At 35.2% G+C, this 15,949-nt stretch overlaps 2 protein-coding genes across 3 annotated transcripts; both read left to right on the top strand.

The window, feature by feature from the left end:
* The first annotated feature begins 558 nt into the window (after window positions 1–558).
* Window positions 559–4,647, top strand: LOC121804366 (protein ZINC INDUCED FACILITATOR-LIKE 1-like). The gene is made up of 17 exons (XM_042203860.1): window positions 559–753; window positions 914–954; window positions 1,127–1,187; window positions 1,256–1,358; window positions 1,444–1,546; window positions 1,646–1,699; window positions 1,827–1,889; window positions 2,267–2,316; window positions 2,408–2,483; window positions 2,769–2,969; window positions 3,052–3,139; window positions 3,406–3,491; window positions 3,577–3,684; window positions 3,900–3,944; window positions 4,024–4,112; window positions 4,206–4,249; window positions 4,351–4,647. Exons 1-17 carry the CDS (start codon window positions 603–605, stop codon window positions 4,443–4,445), a joined length of 1,458 nt encoding a protein of 485 aa, XP_042059794.1. The 5' UTR covers window positions 559–602; the 3' UTR covers window positions 4,446–4,647.
* Window positions 4,648–8,809: 4,162 nt separating this feature from the next.
* LOC121805165 (probable protein S-acyltransferase 23) lies at window positions 8,810–15,286 on the top strand. 2 transcript variants are annotated; one of them, XM_042204952.1, is made up of 13 exons: window positions 8,810–9,198; window positions 9,282–9,422; window positions 9,976–10,088; window positions 10,225–10,304; window positions 11,304–11,467; window positions 12,014–12,152; window positions 12,237–12,336; window positions 12,925–12,976; window positions 13,090–13,161; window positions 13,293–13,391; window positions 13,660–13,738; window positions 14,305–14,453; window positions 14,951–15,286. In XM_042204952.1, exons 1-13 carry the CDS (start codon window positions 8,953–8,955, stop codon window positions 15,137–15,139), a joined length of 1,623 nt encoding a protein of 540 aa, XP_042060886.1. In that variant the 5' UTR covers window positions 8,810–8,952; the 3' UTR covers window positions 15,140–15,286. The 2 variants fall into 2 exon arrangements, with proteins under 2 accessions (XP_042060886.1, XP_042060888.1); XM_042204954.1 differs by lacking the exon at window positions 14,951–15,286 and having other exon boundaries at window positions 14,280–14,416.
* Window positions 15,287–15,949: the final 663 nt, after the last annotated feature.

Raw genomic sequence — 15,949 nt, 5'->3', positions numbered from 1 at the left:
AATCCGTCACTTGTACGACCCGGTCTATTGCATTGACCGGACTAAGATTCCAACAAATAAAAAATATACATTTTCAATTTTTCTTGGAGAAGCTCTTAATAATGTTATTAGTATATCAATAACGAGGTGAATGATCAATATTAATATTGTTTGCTTGAAAGAGATTTTTGTAATTCGTATATTCCATGTGTCCACGGCCAATATAAGTCTTATCAATGAATGATGTGAATTTCAAAACAAAATTGGAAATTGTAAAACATTAATAAGAAAAAGGTAATGAAGCCATTATTAGTGAAAAGTGAGATGTATATAAAAGTATGGAGTATTGAAGTTAAATAGAAGCAGAAAATATAAAAAAAACATGAGAAATAGAATAAAATAAATAATTAAAAAAAAATTTAAAGTACTACTCCATATATGTAGATTTCTTATTATTGATTCAATTATAATAAAATGAATTAATAAATATTGACAGTTATTCGAAGCAATGCACTCATTCATTCATGTGCTTCGCATGTGTATGCATTTATGCGTGTATATATAGCTGGTTTGGCTCTGTTTTGACTTTTGAGCAATACAGATACAAACTCAACGTAGAGAGAATGGCTGCGGTTGAAAATTCGGAAAGCTTACTGCAAAAGGATGAGTTCGTGGAGGGTTGCCCAGGATGCGCGGTTGATCGCAGCAAACGATTGCAGAGAGCTGTGCCTCTCAAGCAAATTCTCACTGTCTGGATCATTGTGCTCGCCACTGGTAACTAAACCCTTACTCTCTCTCTGCTTAATCGCAGAAACCTTCGCGATTGTTGTTTTTCTTTATTATCTATTTCATTTTTTGTTATTTAATTTATTTGACGCATCTATTTGTGTTAATTCATCGGCATGAGCACTGAACCTTCTTTTTTCTGTTCCAGCTCTAACAATATCGTCTCTCTACCCCTTCCTTTATTTCATGGTAAGCATTTAACTCCTTTTCCATCATCTGTTTATTTTGGGATAATATACGTTGTTGTCGAAGTTGAACAGTTGAAAGTATATTACAGTTTTTTGGTAAGTCGAGAAACTGAAGAAAGTTACCAATATGGCATTTTAAATTGTGTATCGTTTCTCCTTTGTGTCTGTTGCAGATAAGGGATTTTCACATTGCAGATAGAGAAGAGGATATTGGTTATTATGCTGGTTTTGTGGGTAGGCCAACCTCTTTTCTTCTTAATATTCTTTGTAACCTTCCTCTACTTATTCCTCACTTTATGAAGGATCTGCATACATGTTTGGAAGAGCTTTAAGTTCTACCTTGTGGGGAGCAATTGCTGATAGATATGGTCGGAAACCGGTCATAATCATAGGCTGTGTGGCAGTGTCAGTGATTGATTTCTTTACTTTAACTCTTTAAGCTTTGTATCAATCTGGGCATCCAAGTAATAAGGAGGTCATCTGTTTTCAGGGTGGTATTCAATGGTCTGTTTGGCCTTAGTGTGAACTATTGGATGGCCATCATCACGAGGTTTCTTCTTGGAATTATGAATGGCTTACTTGGACCAATAAAGGTACTATTTAGTAGCAATTTATACATGCTAGTTTTTGTTGTTGTTCTTACTCATTTTCCCCGTTGGATTCCTCATTTTATGGCTCCACTCTATGACCAGGCATATGCATGTGAAACAGTTCGTGATGAATACCAGTCTTATGCATTGTCAGCGGTAAGCTTTTGTTGTATGTTTCTTTAGAAAGATCTTAAGAGGGTCTGATGTAATGACTTAATTTTGTTTCTCGATTTATTCATTTTCATAAAGCCATTCCTGAGAACTCAAATTCAATTTTCCATAGGTTAGCACAGCATGGGGTACCGGATTAATTGTTGGACCAGCGTTAGGAGGCTTTCTTGCTCAGGTACTAATATATACGTATGTGAATTTCATCCTAAGTATGTTTTCATATAGTGCGACGGCCAAAGGTTGGATATGATTTTACAATTCTGTAACCATCCTGAATTTGTAAACTGTATATAAGGCCAAGGGGGAAGTTCTACCTACTCCACTACAGATCATAAAATATAATCAAAATTACCTAAGGGCCTATAAACTGTAGTTTGTTTTGTATTTTCTTTTGGCAGTCATGGGGACATATCTATAATTCTTCAATATTTTTCTGAATGACTATAAGTCTAAGTGTGTATATGCATGTCTGTGTGTGCGTGTGCGTGTGCGTGTGCTTGTCATCACCAATTTAACAGTTTTTTTTTTCCTTTTGATTAAATATTGGACTAGCCTGCTGACAAATTCCCTGGAATATTCACGTCAGATTCTTTTTGGGCGAGGTGTGTTAGTTATACTCCATCTCATGTCTCTCTTAACCATTTCACCTTTAGATTCTGGTTTTATGAACTCTAACTCAATAACATTTTGAAGATTCCCATATTTCCTGCCCTGTCTGATGACCTCAATATTTGCGGCATTTGTAACTATCGCTTGTTTCTGGATCCCGGTATGTTTCTCCACCTCTCATGCTAGTTACTTCCTGAAAGCTTAATCCAACTTTTAAAGTGAGTATACTCTGAAAATCTATAAAAGTTTAACTGAATGGAGACAAGAGAGTCGTGTGAAGAAAAATCAATAGATGCATTAGGCTGTATGACTATGTGCATATGATTCCAAAGAGTAATTGATAGTATGTTGCATATCTCTTGTTTACATATAGTCATAATTATTTTTAAAAAATGTATTGATTTTCCAATGTCAATTTGATCTAATGAAGTTTTAAGAGATGCAGGAATCACTACACACACACATTTTAGAGAGTACATCTTCTGAAGGTTCTTATGATACTTTGGAGGCTGCAACTCAACAGTCTGACATTAACGAGATGGAGGAAAAGAAGGCTTCTAAGAAAAGCCTCTTTAAGAACTGGCCACTTATGTCATCCATAGTAGCATATTGCACTTTCTCACTCCATGATATGGCTTACTCTGAGGTAAGTAATGATAGTTGATTTAACTTCTTAAGTTCCTAACTTGCTTACAATCATGACAAGGTTCATTTTTATTCTTACGCAGATATTCTCATTATGGGCTGAGAGCCCCCAAAGACTTGGAGGGCTTGGTTACTCAACCGAGGATGTTGGAACAGTCCTTTCAATCTCAGGTATGGTTGAATGGTTTCCTGCTAATAATATAACATATATACATAGAAGTAGATTAAAGTATATTCTTTCATGACATATTTCACTGTCACTTTTTCATAAGCCTATGGACGAGATACTGTTCCACGTGATTACTTAGCTTTTGTGCAATAATATGTCATGTCTTACTATGTTTACGACCTTGGTAATGTTAGTTTTCCTCACTCACTCATGTCTGCTGGTAATATACTTCTCTCTCTAATACAATTCTCACTTATACAAATTTCAGGTTTTGGCCTTCTGGTCTTCCAATCTTCTTTGTATCCTATCGTGGAGAAAATCTTGGGCCCCATCATGGTTTCTCGAGTTCTAGGAGTATGGCCTTGGAACTAGACATATACTATATGATTTGAATATGATCTCCGGACATTCTTTTGTTGAGGTTTCTTTTTGGATGCAGATTGTTTCAATTCCTCTCTTAACAAGTTATCACTACATAGCCATGCTATCTGGGATCACACTATCCATAGTGTTAAATATTGCATCTCTGTTGAAGAATGTCCTATCGGTAAGTGATTACACGCCTTCTTTTCCTTTTTACACCACAATGAGGGAGTGTAAGTTTAATGTATTGAAGGTATAGAATATGGGACTTGTCTCCATAACATTATACCTTCTCTAGTTTTGCGACAGTCGTATATGTCTTATCGTTAATAGAATCTAGTGGAAGCATATTCATCAATACAATGGCTGCACCTAATAGAATCTTTTTTGTTTGAGCAGATCTCCATTGTGACAGGGCTCTTCATATTACAAAATAGAGCTGTGGTAATTCTCCAATCGTTTCATACGTAACAATGATTAAGCCTCCGATAAATAGTGTGTGTTGACCAAATAATGATCTCAGGACCAAGACCAAAGAGGTGCAGCAAATGGTATTGCCATGACCTTTATGTCACTTTTCAAAGCTGTTGGTCCTTTAGGCGGAGGAGCACTGTGAGTTTCTATTCCGAGTCTTATTCATATACCCTTTTTTTAAAACTACGTTTGACCCTGCTAACTTGCCTGTGTGTAACTTAATTTGTGCAGGTTTTCATGGGCAGAAACACGCCTAGGTGCCGATTTCCTTCCAGGTATGTGTGAATGAGTTTATATAAATAAGGTAGTTAACTGGTTGAAGGAAGGTTGAGTTGGTGTAAAAGTGAGTATATGGTTGTGTTGTGATGATATGCAGGGGATCAGATGGTGTTCTTCATCCTCAACATTATTGAGGCAATTGCAGTTTTGATGACATTCAAACCATTCTTGGTTGAACGACGAAATAGCTGATTCAACGCTTCACTGTAATTCTTTGTAAGCCATCATTAAATTAAAACTTTGCAACCAAAGCAAATAGTTGCATGAAGATATCTTATCATGTTGTTGTAACCAAAACTTTTAATTCATAGAACTCGCATGGATAGTGTATGTAAAAGTTGTAGGTTAAAAATCATATTTGAGTGTTGCGATTGCTTATTTATAAGCTTATTCATAGTTTGTATCTTGTAGATTAATATTGGTAGATTAATGTTGTACACACCACAAGACAAGACAAGAGGGGATAACTCTCATTTTAACGAGCCACCTAACCACTGACAATATAATGTGTATGCATTTTAAGGCATTTATGTAATTTGCACATGGGCATGCCCATTTTCGTGCGGGTCCTTCATCTGCTGGAATTTGCACATGGGCATGGCCATGGCCATTTTCGTGTGGCTGTGTGTGAAACACTTTATAACTCAACAGAAAGGAACACTTTGAAATGCTTTTCCACTAATATTATTATTGATTATATTTCACAGTGTCACTATATTCTGGACAATGAATGCTTTAGTTCAAGCTTGTTGAAGCAAGTGACTGACCATAGTCTATCGTTGCAGCATTTTATGTTGGGCATGTTAATTAAAATTATTCTGCTGCCTGTCCATTTCTATTGATTTTGATCTTTAATAATACCAGAACATCAAATATATTACTGAAATTAATTAGTTTTGGGGATTTTGAAAATCACCCCCCAAAATTTTGTTTTTGTAACAAAATAAGGGTAATTATTAAATATTCTAATAAATTAACTAATTAAATAGAAATAAATTAAAATATTAATTTTGTGAGTTTGATTAAAGGGCTGAAAATATTTTGCGGAATAAATAATGATGCAAATATAAGGCCCAAATTGTAGTCCAATTAGAAAACAAAATTAGAATTCATGATGAAATAATGAAGTCATGAAATAATGGCTAAATAGATTTTTCGTGATGAAATAATGAAGTCATGATTCAGCGTAAATACTTCCCCGTTCCCATAAAAGTAGTCTTCTTTTTCCATTTTGGTCCGTCCGACAAAAATAGCCCATTTCTATTTTTAATAAAGTATTTTCTCTCTTATAAGATGAGCCTCATTCTCAGCTAATAATACTTCAATCACTTTTTCTTTCCAGATCTCTCATACTTTACCAATTTCGCATTAAAACTCATACCGCCCCCAAAGTCCCTATTTTTATGAGACGGAAGGAGTAAGTATTATGGGTCACTATGATATTTTCCCTAATGAAATAAATTAAAGAAAAGTACTCCCTCCGTGATTTATAGTTACACTTTACCTTGACACTAGTTATAATAAACATAAAGAAAAGTGGTGAAAAAAGTTAGTAGAGTATAGGTCAACTTTTATATACTTTGTTTCTTTAAAATAGGAACTTTAAAAACAACACGAGTTTCAATGCAAAATTGATAAATTAAGAGAGATGAAGGAAAAAATAGATAAAGTAAGAGAGATGAATAGAAAAAATAGTAGAAATAGTGTTAGTGGACTGTGTGGTCCATTTCCTAATATGAAAAATTTCTATATTTAGTAAACGGATAAAAAAGGAAAGAATTTCTATTTTTAGGAAACACGGAGAATATTAGATTTATTGTGAAATATGAGTATAAGAATTTAGCAGAATGTGACGTTCAATTGCTAAAATAGAAAAAAAAATTAGTATGATTTTAAATTGTGGGCATCCCAAAATAGCACATTGTGACGTTATTTCATGGCCGGAGTGAGTTACAATTAAATACCATGATTCATGAAACATGGACATATATAAGGAGGTTGGTATTAAGATGACAACCACTTTTAAAATGACAATGTACCACCAATGAGAACTCTTAGATTTAGGAGTAGATTCAACCTTAGTCTGCCACCTGGCAAACTTGTTTGCCTATGTATCGCATATTGCTTTATTATCTCTGATTTCGTATTACGGATTGTTTGGAACCATATGCCAAATTGATTGCTTATATATTGGAGATTGTTTGCCTAGATTGTCATTTTAACTATGATGTCATTATAGTGCTTTTATTTCGAATTGCAGATTGTTTGCTTATGTATAACAAATTACTTGTCTATATATCGAAGGTTGTTTGCCTTGATTGTCATTTTAACTATAGTTTCACTATATATATAGTGCAACCCTATATGGGGATATACAAAAATGATTTGCATAAATTAAAGAACAAACAACAAACCAGTTGACAATACTTAGATTGAATTATTGGATCAAATTTGGCAGTGCCTATTGCCTAAATATGCATTTGATGAAAAAAAAAATATCAAAGTATGCATCCATTATTTGTAAATATGAATAATTGTAGTGTTAATTAATGAATAACCGAATTTCAAATTCAACGCATACATGTAAACAATACTACAAGATTGATTTAATTGCACTATAAATAATAGTGCATTCCCATAGATTGAAACACAGCAAATCAAAACAGAAACATAAAGATTTGCTCATAGCAAAGAAACAAGTAGCAATGGGTTACAAGCAATCCCCGGCCTTGATTGTGGCGGCTCTCCTCCTCTTGGCCACCGCGGCTCCTCTTGCCTACGGCCAATTACTACAGAACACTGGCTCCGTCACTGGTAGAATCTGTTGCACATCCAGCGGAAACTGCCCCCCTGGGTCGGTAGGGATCCCGGGAGTGGCGGTGAGGCTTAACTGCACCACTCTCTTGGGCAACGTGGTGACGCTCGCCCAAGGCGTCACCAACTCCACCGGTGTTTTTAACCTCACTTTGCCAAATTTAATTGGCTCGTTAGGCCCTGTCATCAGCACAGTGTTACCATGCAACGTCGTCGCTAACCTTCCTCTCAATTCCACAGTCTGCCCCATCCTCAGCGCTGTCAACGGCACCCTTACCGGCGTTCCTATTCTTGTGAACATCCTCCTTAGCTCGTTGCTCCGTCCGATTTTTTGTTTTGTTCTGCAGGTGTGGAGCATCGTGACCATCAGTTAGGGGGTGGTAATAGCATATCATCCTTAATAGTCTTCTCCATTTACTAATAAAATAAAATGTACGTAGATTTAAACAAGCACTAAGCATGCTTATATGCATGCATATATAATTAAGCTTGTTTTCATACCTCATTTTGTATCCGTTAAGTCCTATGATAAATAAATCATGGAGGAGATTATTTGTGCATTTTGATTTACAAACAACTACAATGATTGCATGCAACACTTATTATTTGGATGTGAGTAAAACGCAAAAGCATTGAAGACCATAATTCAAGAATCGAAATAAAAGTTGAAAGCTTAGGATTCAACGATTTTGTATAGTAATTTTCAACTACTATAAAATTTGACTTGTTTTTACCGGATTATAAACAATATTATGGATAACAAAAGATGAATATCATCATATTAGTATCATTTTAAACACACACTATATAATCACATCGATTAATGAAAATGATATTTTATAACATTGGGGCAAGAGCAGATCATCGGTGCAGAGGCACGGGCAAGGATCGACTCCTAATTTGGAAGCAGGGAGGATATGAATGAACCGAACCACGTATGAAAAGGAGGAATGTCGAAAATATGGAAATACATATTCGAGGAGGGATTAACAGATTTATAGGTGCTACTGTACCATCTAATTTTCCAGCATCGATCTCATAAGATGTCCAAGGTTAAAGCATGCATTGTCTGAGGAGATTTTGAGATGTGTGAGGCCAAGTAATTTTTTAAGAAGCATGTGAATGAGGAGACCACCACACATTCCAAAGACTTGTGTTTATATGTGGGATACTTAATTGCATCATGTTTTGGTGCAATTTGCTTATTGTACTCGCATAAAATTCACAACTACAATATGATGTGATTTATTTTAGTTAAATACTAATATTAGTATTCGAATTCGAATAATAAAATACTAGCATTAGATCGATTTTAAAAAGGTCTCATTGTAGTTAATTCTAAGGGTTCTATTCAAATAATAACAATAATAATAATTATAATAAAATAAAAATATTCTTTAGATATTTTACTACTAAAAGTTAAAATAAGATAAAAAAATACTCCCTCCGTCCCCGAATAAGAGTCGCTAATTTCCATTTTGGGCCGTCCCCCATTAAGAGTCACTCTTCATTTTTACCATAAATGGTAGTAGGCCCCACATTCCACTAACTCACTCCACTCACATTTTATTATAAAACCAATATAAAAATGTGGGTCCCACATTCCATTAACTTTTTCAACCAACTTTTCTTTACATTTCTTAAAACTTGTGTCCGGTCAAAGAGCGACTCCTATTAGGGGACGGAGGGAGTATAATTGTAGTTGATGCTCGTCAACTACAGTAGAATCAGATGCAGTTAAACTCTCAAGCCTCAAACCCTAAACCTCCATAAATAAAAAATAAAAAAAAACCCTAAACCTCCATAAAAAAATTTCGATCACAATTTATATTCATTTTGATGCGAAGAGAACACAGAAATTGAAGTAGAATTCGTTGATTCTCCAATGGCGTCTGAAATTGAAATCGAAATTGTTTCGGATTCAAGCCAACAGAAGCCTGCCAATGGGAACCCTAACGAAGTCCATATCGTCGACGTTTACTCGGCCGCAGCCTATGGAGACTTCGAGAAGCTGCGGAACTTCGTCGAAAACGAAGGCGTTTCTGTCTCCCATCCCGACGGCAACGGCTACTACCCTCTCCAGTGGGCCGCTCTCAACAACTTCGCCGACATTTGCCAATACATTATTGAAGTATTTTCTCAACTAATTGAGCTGCTTCCGGTTGAAATTGAGCTGCTTCCGGTTGAATTTATGCGAAATTTTCGGTTTGCCAGAGAGGTGGAGATGTGAATGCGAAGGATAATGTGGGACAGACGGCATTGCATTGGGCTGCAGTTCGTGGATCGATAGCAGCCGCAGATGTCCTGTTGCAGAATGGGGCTCGTGTTGAGGCTGATGATTTGAATGGTTATCGGGTAATGCAAGAATCTTGTTTTAAAGTAAAAATAAAAATTGGGGAATTATTTTGCTGATGCTCGAGAATCGATGGTTTTGGAGTTTTGTATTGTCTTATTATTATGTTAGAACTTAGAAGAGGAAGTGTAGAATGATGCTGGAAATGTAGGAGAGATTTCAATTGATGTCAATAGTTGTGATTTTCTCTTGGTCGGTGTATGTTAATCATGTGATAAAATTGAGTATATCATGTGATGAAATTGAGTATAACAAAAGTAGAAACTTGCCTTATATGCATGATGAGACCAGTTTTTAATTGTGGTTATGGCTGGAGGTATGAGCATAAATAAAGGGTTATTCATGTTGTTTACCTGCTTTGCACAACTCTCTTTCTCTCCGAAAGTTATGTTTTAATGTTAGTTTGTGACTTTTTTGGAAGTTCTGTTTCTATGCAATTCTCTTGGTCTATTTACATTGCATTCTCAGAATGTATAGTTAAAAAATGGAAACATTTTATTAATTGAGTTCATTCCTGTTCGTTGCTTTATGTTAATAATAAATATTTTAGAACAGGCAGTTCATGTTGCTGCTCAGTATGGCCAAACAGCCTTCCTCAATTACATTGTAGCTAAGTATCTAGCTAATTATGATGCACCGGACAGTCATGGAAGGAGCGCATTACACTGGTGTGTAAATAATCCTATGTCATTTATATAGTTACATTATTTGTTTCCCAAAATTCTCTTTTCAACCACTTTTGTTGCTTATTGGCTCTCCTCTTCGTGTAAAAGAGTGATCTTATCTTCTCTTGATTTTGAACAGGGCTGCCGTTAAAGGGTTTGCCGATACTATTAGATTGCTATTGTTTAGAGATGCTTCTCAAGGAAGACAGGATAAAGAAGGTAGGATGTAATGTATTCTAAGGTTCTCTGAGCTACATATGACGAAAACAGATTATATCATATAGTGATAACTAATAATTTCAGTTGACAAAATTGAATGATCCTTGGATAAAATTCACTGTTAATTTCGTCAATTATGCATTCTGTTGTTTATTCTTTATGATATGCACATGCAATCTGTTTTTTACCATCATGTGTTTGTTTTAGCCTTGTAGTTAAAGATTTTAGGATTCCAGACACACTTACAGTAGATAATTCATTTTCTCCATGCAACTTGGAATTGGGAGAAGGCTGCTTTTGTCTTTATATTTTCTTGTTTATGCGTCTCAGCGGCTGGGAATTTTTTTTATGGGGGAAAACTCAAGGAGGGTATTTTGTAGATGCCCCAAAGAGCTTTTTCGTGGAAAGTACAAGCTAATTGTTTCGAGGCATAGGAAAACATTTTGATTATGAAAAATATATTGATGTTCTGTTGTAAAACATCCTTCATGGACCTTAGGTGTCTAATCATTATTGCTTTGTTGTATTCAGTGGAAAACTAATGGTGTCTAGTAATTTTTTTGGATATTTAATTAGGGGAACCATGAACAAATGCTTGCTTGTTTTTTAATCTATGGAGAAAGAAAAAGAGTAGATGATAAAACCATACAGACAAGAAGTTTTTCCTCCATTTGATTTTCGAGGAAAATGTAAAGAAAATGTACATATAGTATACATTTTCTTATAAAACTCTGCTTTGTTTTATTTCAAAATATTAAGTAAAATGTATGATTTTCAGATAGATATATTGCTCGTTTCTCCTTTTTCTGTCTTCCATCATTGCCAACCAGTGGTAAAGTGTCTAAAATTTGCATTTAGTTTTGTGAGTAAGGGATCTATAGTATATTAGTAAAAAGTCACTATTTAATTTTCTCTCCTTTAAATTGTAATCCCCTTGTTTTGTGGCATTGGTAAATGGTCAATTGAGCAACTGAACCATCTACGTACTTTTTTGTCTAGGCTGTACGCCTTTGCACTGGGCTGCATTGAGAGGAAATGTTGAGGCCTGCAGTGTGCTTGCACATGCAGGTTCAAAGGAGGAATTATTGGTAAAAGATAAGGCGGGGAAAACTCCCCTGGAGCTTGCTTCTGATAAAGGTCATCGGCATATCGCTCTTTTCCTTGTATGTAACTCCATTGGTACTTGTAGTTGCAGTAATTTCTGATCACATTACTTGTGGAGAAAAATGAGTTGCCATATGGTATCTTTTTCAGAGATAGCATTAGAAATGAGTTTAACTTTCTGTATCGTTGCTGTTCTGAGATCTGTGCCATGTAGAGCAATGAGCTTGAGTGCTGTTCTGGTAGTGGCTACTGTGTTGACTTGGTCAAGCATATTCATATTGATCTTTGAGTTTAAAGATCAAGAAGTCATCAATCTATTGATATTTCTGTTTAGACTAGGCATGACAATAGTTTTGGAAATTAGTTCAGGTGGGGTTTGTAAATAACGATGAATTGGCTTGCTTTATTTCAATAATCATATTCAACTGAACGTTAGGTGAGTTTGTATAGACCTCTGGAGAGGAAACTGTATCCTCATCAGTAGCGACAAATACTGTTAACAAATGACAATCTCTTTTTGTAAAACATCGTGATGTTTCATCGTAATTTGTAGAACTTTTTCACACCATCATCAGGATGACAATAAATGATTTGTTCTGATGCAGTCAAATGCATTGAGGGCAAGAAGCAAGGATTGGAAACACAGGATATGCTCTAGACATGATGGAACAGTTGGTTATGCCCCAGTTCTTTTCTCATTAGTGGTTGTTAATGTGATACTGTTCATTAGCTGTGTCCTTTTTGGTAAGCCGACATGTGTTTTAATTTTTCCGAGAGCCATGTTAGCGTACCAGTTACCTAGCTGATCATTATTCTTTATTGTGGCAGCTCCTAATCTAACAAAAGTTACTGCAATTGTTGGACTTTGGGGATGGACAGGTGTATCTTTTGCTGTTGGCTCTTTAATCATGTTCGCCCGGTGCAGTAGGTTAGGCTTCTACTTTCATAGTATAATATAACTGATCTTGGAGAGTCCAAATGTATGTTATTGTTTGAAGTGAGGCAATGTACACTCGTATGCCATGAATAGAAGAGCCTATACTGCAAAGGAAGAGAAGTGTTACTTCTACCCGTGTTATGAATAGATTAAAAAAAATGGGGTTTTAGCAAAATTTTAGTGGAAGATGGGATGTTTCTGTTATACAGAATTGATATCTATTATCTATGAACACGGAAATAAGGGCTGAGTTCAAATCAAACAAAGGGAAAAAATATTTTCTGAGCTGTATTGTTTGGAAAAGTACATACTCTGAGTCTTGAAGTTTTTCTATAACTTTGAAACCTTGCATATTCTGAGTGCTGGACCCAACACTTTTTAGTGTAAATAAGAATACAAGGAAATTGCATTTATGAATGAGAGTAAATGGACCTTATCTAGTGTAACAAAATTACAAGGAAAGTTCATTCTTTCTTTTTATCCTCATCTTGTATGTTGATTGTTGAAACAATCTAACCTTGTTCCTATTGCTAAAGCTTTGATTGGACGTTAGTGATGATGTCTTACATTTTACTACAGTGAAGATCCAGGTTATATAAAAATTGGAACTGCTAACCATTCTGATGCTGAGGTACTGATCTCCTTTTGACAAGTCGGTTACAGTGTGATTTTTTAAGCTAAACCGCCCTTGTCATAGTGTTTGTTACTTTATTTGGAGCTGATTTGACTCTATATATCGCTCAGGATCCTTTATTGAATATTGATTTGAATAGCAACTGGAATGGAAATTGGTCTCAACTCTGCCCTACCTGCAAGGTTCCTCTATAATACCATACTTTGAAATCTGAATGGACTGTTAATTGCCGATCTCTTGGAATGATCTCTTGATGAATAGTGGCTTATATGTTCTGATAATTGGGTTATGTCTGATTGCATGTGCCTTCCAGATTATAAGACCAGTTCGCTCCAAGCATTGTGCCATATGTAGACGCTGTGTGGAGCAGTTTGACCACCACTGTCCCTGGATCTCAAATTGTGTGGGAAAGGTACATGATTTTAAATTTCTGAATAATGGGCTATTCAGCATCTTTGTTTTGTTTTAGTTTACTTATTTAACAGGATGTTGGATCTGATTTAACTAGTTTTCATTCTATCAATGTAGCAATTAAGACTTTCTGCCAACACATATACTCAAACCAAGATATCCCCATTCCCAAGCCTCTGTGGATGCATGAATTTCTATTGACTAGTTTTCTCTTTATTATTTGTCGTCTATGTGTTTTCATTCTTAGCACTTCATGTTTGGATTTGCAGATGAACAAGCGGGATTTTGTTGTTTTTCTCTGCTTCGGAACTATAACAGCATTGATTGGCGGGGCAGTTGCTTTACAGAGTATGTTCTACTAAATGCATATCTTCTAACTGTGAATTGTAGAGCTAGAGTTGATATTAAAATGTTCTGATGTTTGTTGTTTGAAATTTGAATTCAGCATTGGAGCATGAATAAGCCTTTCTTGATTTGGTTTTCTTATAAAATCTAAAAAATGTCAATTCTGGATGATAGGAGGATCACCCAGGACTTGTTTGAATAGGTTAGCTTCAATGAATATCAGATGTTTTAGCAGCCACTTTGAGTTACTTGCCCCATGATTGCGTTGGACCTCAAGTATGCTTAACACTTAAGTTCTGTGAAACCCTAGTTCCGTGGTTGCTTACCTCCAACACTCTCCATCCTCATGCACACTTATTGCATTGGTCAAAGTGCTTATTTGTAGCCATTTGATGTTCGTTTCCAGAACTTGTTTTAGCAAATACAAAGATGTTCGTCAAGTTAATGTCCAAAATCTTTTGCTTACACCTTGGGCTATGAGTATTTTCATGGTGATACCCTGACCATATTACAAATCGCAGAATTCTCATCCTGCTTCTTTCAGGAAATTAATTTATGTTTTGCAATAGGAATTCGGACATCTGTACTACCCGTGCCAACTGGTGAAAGCTGGAGCCATTTCATAGTATTTAACCATCCCGGTCTAATCGCGTTCCTGGTTATGGACACTGCTATCTTTATTGCTTCAGCAACTTTATTGTCAATGCAGGCTACCCAGGTGAAGGTTTTTTTATTGTCTCAGATTTTCATAAATCATAATGCATTTTATTTTTAGGAATTGCTTGCTGAATTTTTCAGTATGGCTGATTGTTCTACGTTTCTATCTTGACTAAATAACTTGCATTGGTCAAGAAGAATTGCAAAAATCACAAAATTCTTTTACCCGATACGGTTATCCTATTCATTCATTCATTCATCTACACTGCTACCAATCTGCTCAAACAGAAGGATGCCCCCTTGAACTAAGCCTTCAAATTCTCTTCCACATTACATATCTCTTTGAATTCTTTTTAGTGTATGATTAATAGCATGGTTGCCTACAAAAGTTGAATTTTGTTCGACCTAGATTTGTAATTGCCTGCAAAACATCCAATCTAATCCTCTTCCTTAAAAAAAGTAAATCATCTTTAGGTGTTGTTGCCGAAGTACATGAATTTATAATTTGTCAGCATTTGTTGCATTTGCTCTGTGGCTCTCAACCTTTCCTCTGTGTAGATTGCTCGAAATATCACCACAAACGAAGTGTCAAACGCAATACGCTATGGTTATCTTCGGGGGCCAGATGGGCGCTTCCGGAACCCATATAATCATGGCTGTTGGAAGAATTGCTCGGATTTTGTAATACACGGCTACACAGACGACAGCGAGATTTCTTGGCCTCCCCTGCAGCAGATGGCCAGATAGCATATGCGAATTATAGAGAAGCCCCATGTTGTCACATAATAGACTAATGTGTTTGATTGTTAATATCCTCTTGTATATTAAAAAAAAACAAGTTGATGTGAATAAAAATATGTTTTAAATAATTATAATGATGAATTGTTATCTGAATTACATTACTGAATTGTTTTAAATAAAAATATTTTTAAATAAAAATATTTTTAATTTATATTATTTTTTATCTATTTGAATTACATCAAAATCTAAATCAATACTACTTACTCCGTCCTATTAAATACTACTCCTATGAAATATTTGCTTTTCGGCATATGATTTTATGTAGTGTTATTTTATGAGTTAATGAAGAGAGAATAAAGTAAGAGAGTGGAGAAAGTAGAAATAAAGTTGTTTTCATTTTAGGAAACGTTTCATTTTAAATGAGACAATCTAAAAATGAGAAAAGTACGGCAGATTTAGATAATTAATCGGGCTGATTTGCATAAATAATGAAGTTGACTTGGGCTAAAAAAGAATAAGTGAAAGAATAAATGTAATATGCCCAAATGTGTATATTATTTTCCTTCTATTGAGTAAATGAAACAAAGGCAAAAATCGACTTAAATATTTGACATTCTTTTGGGAACAACTAGAAAGGATTCCAAGAACTAACTTCTTATATTTCTTCCTTCTATTGAGTAAATGAAACAAAGGCAAAAATCGACTTAAATATTTGACATTCTTTTGGGAACAACTAGAAAGGATTCCAAGAACTAACTTCTTATATTTCTTCCTTCTATTGAGTAAATGAAACAAAGGCAAAAATCGACTTAAATA

This window comes from Salvia splendens, chromosome 5 (assembly GCF_004379255.2).
Source record: "Salvia splendens isolate huo1 chromosome 5, SspV2, whole genome shotgun sequence".
NCBI classification, from domain to species: Eukaryota; Viridiplantae; Streptophyta; class Magnoliopsida; order Lamiales; family Lamiaceae; genus Salvia; species Salvia splendens.
Note: the sequence above shows the minus strand (reverse complement) of the source record. Positions and strands in the feature narration are given on the sequence as shown.

Excerpts from the sequence above, each read along its gene's own strand:
- LOC121805165 (XM_042204952.1), top strand. The coding sequence starts at position 8,953 with ATGGCGTCTGAAATTGAAATCGAAATTGTTTCGGATTCAAGCCAACAG. Across the intron at positions 12,977-13,089 it reads CTAACCATTCTGATGCTGAG|GATCCTTTATTGAATATTGA; the intron begins GTACTGATCTCC and ends TATATCGCTCAG. Across the intron at positions 14,454-14,950 it reads TGTCAATGCAGGCTACCCAG|ATTGCTCGAAATATCACCAC; the intron begins GTGAAGGTTTTT and ends TCCTCTGTGTAG.
- LOC121804366 (XM_042203860.1), top strand. The coding sequence starts at position 603 with ATGGCTGCGGTTGAAAATTCGGAAAGCTTACTGCAAAAGGATGAGTTC. Across the intron at positions 754-913 it reads GATCATTGTGCTCGCCACTG|CTCTAACAATATCGTCTCTC; the intron begins GTAACTAAACCC and ends TTTCTGTTCCAG. Across the intron at positions 1,890-2,266 it reads TAGGAGGCTTTCTTGCTCAG|CCTGCTGACAAATTCCCTGG; the intron begins GTACTAATATAT and ends ATATTGGACTAG.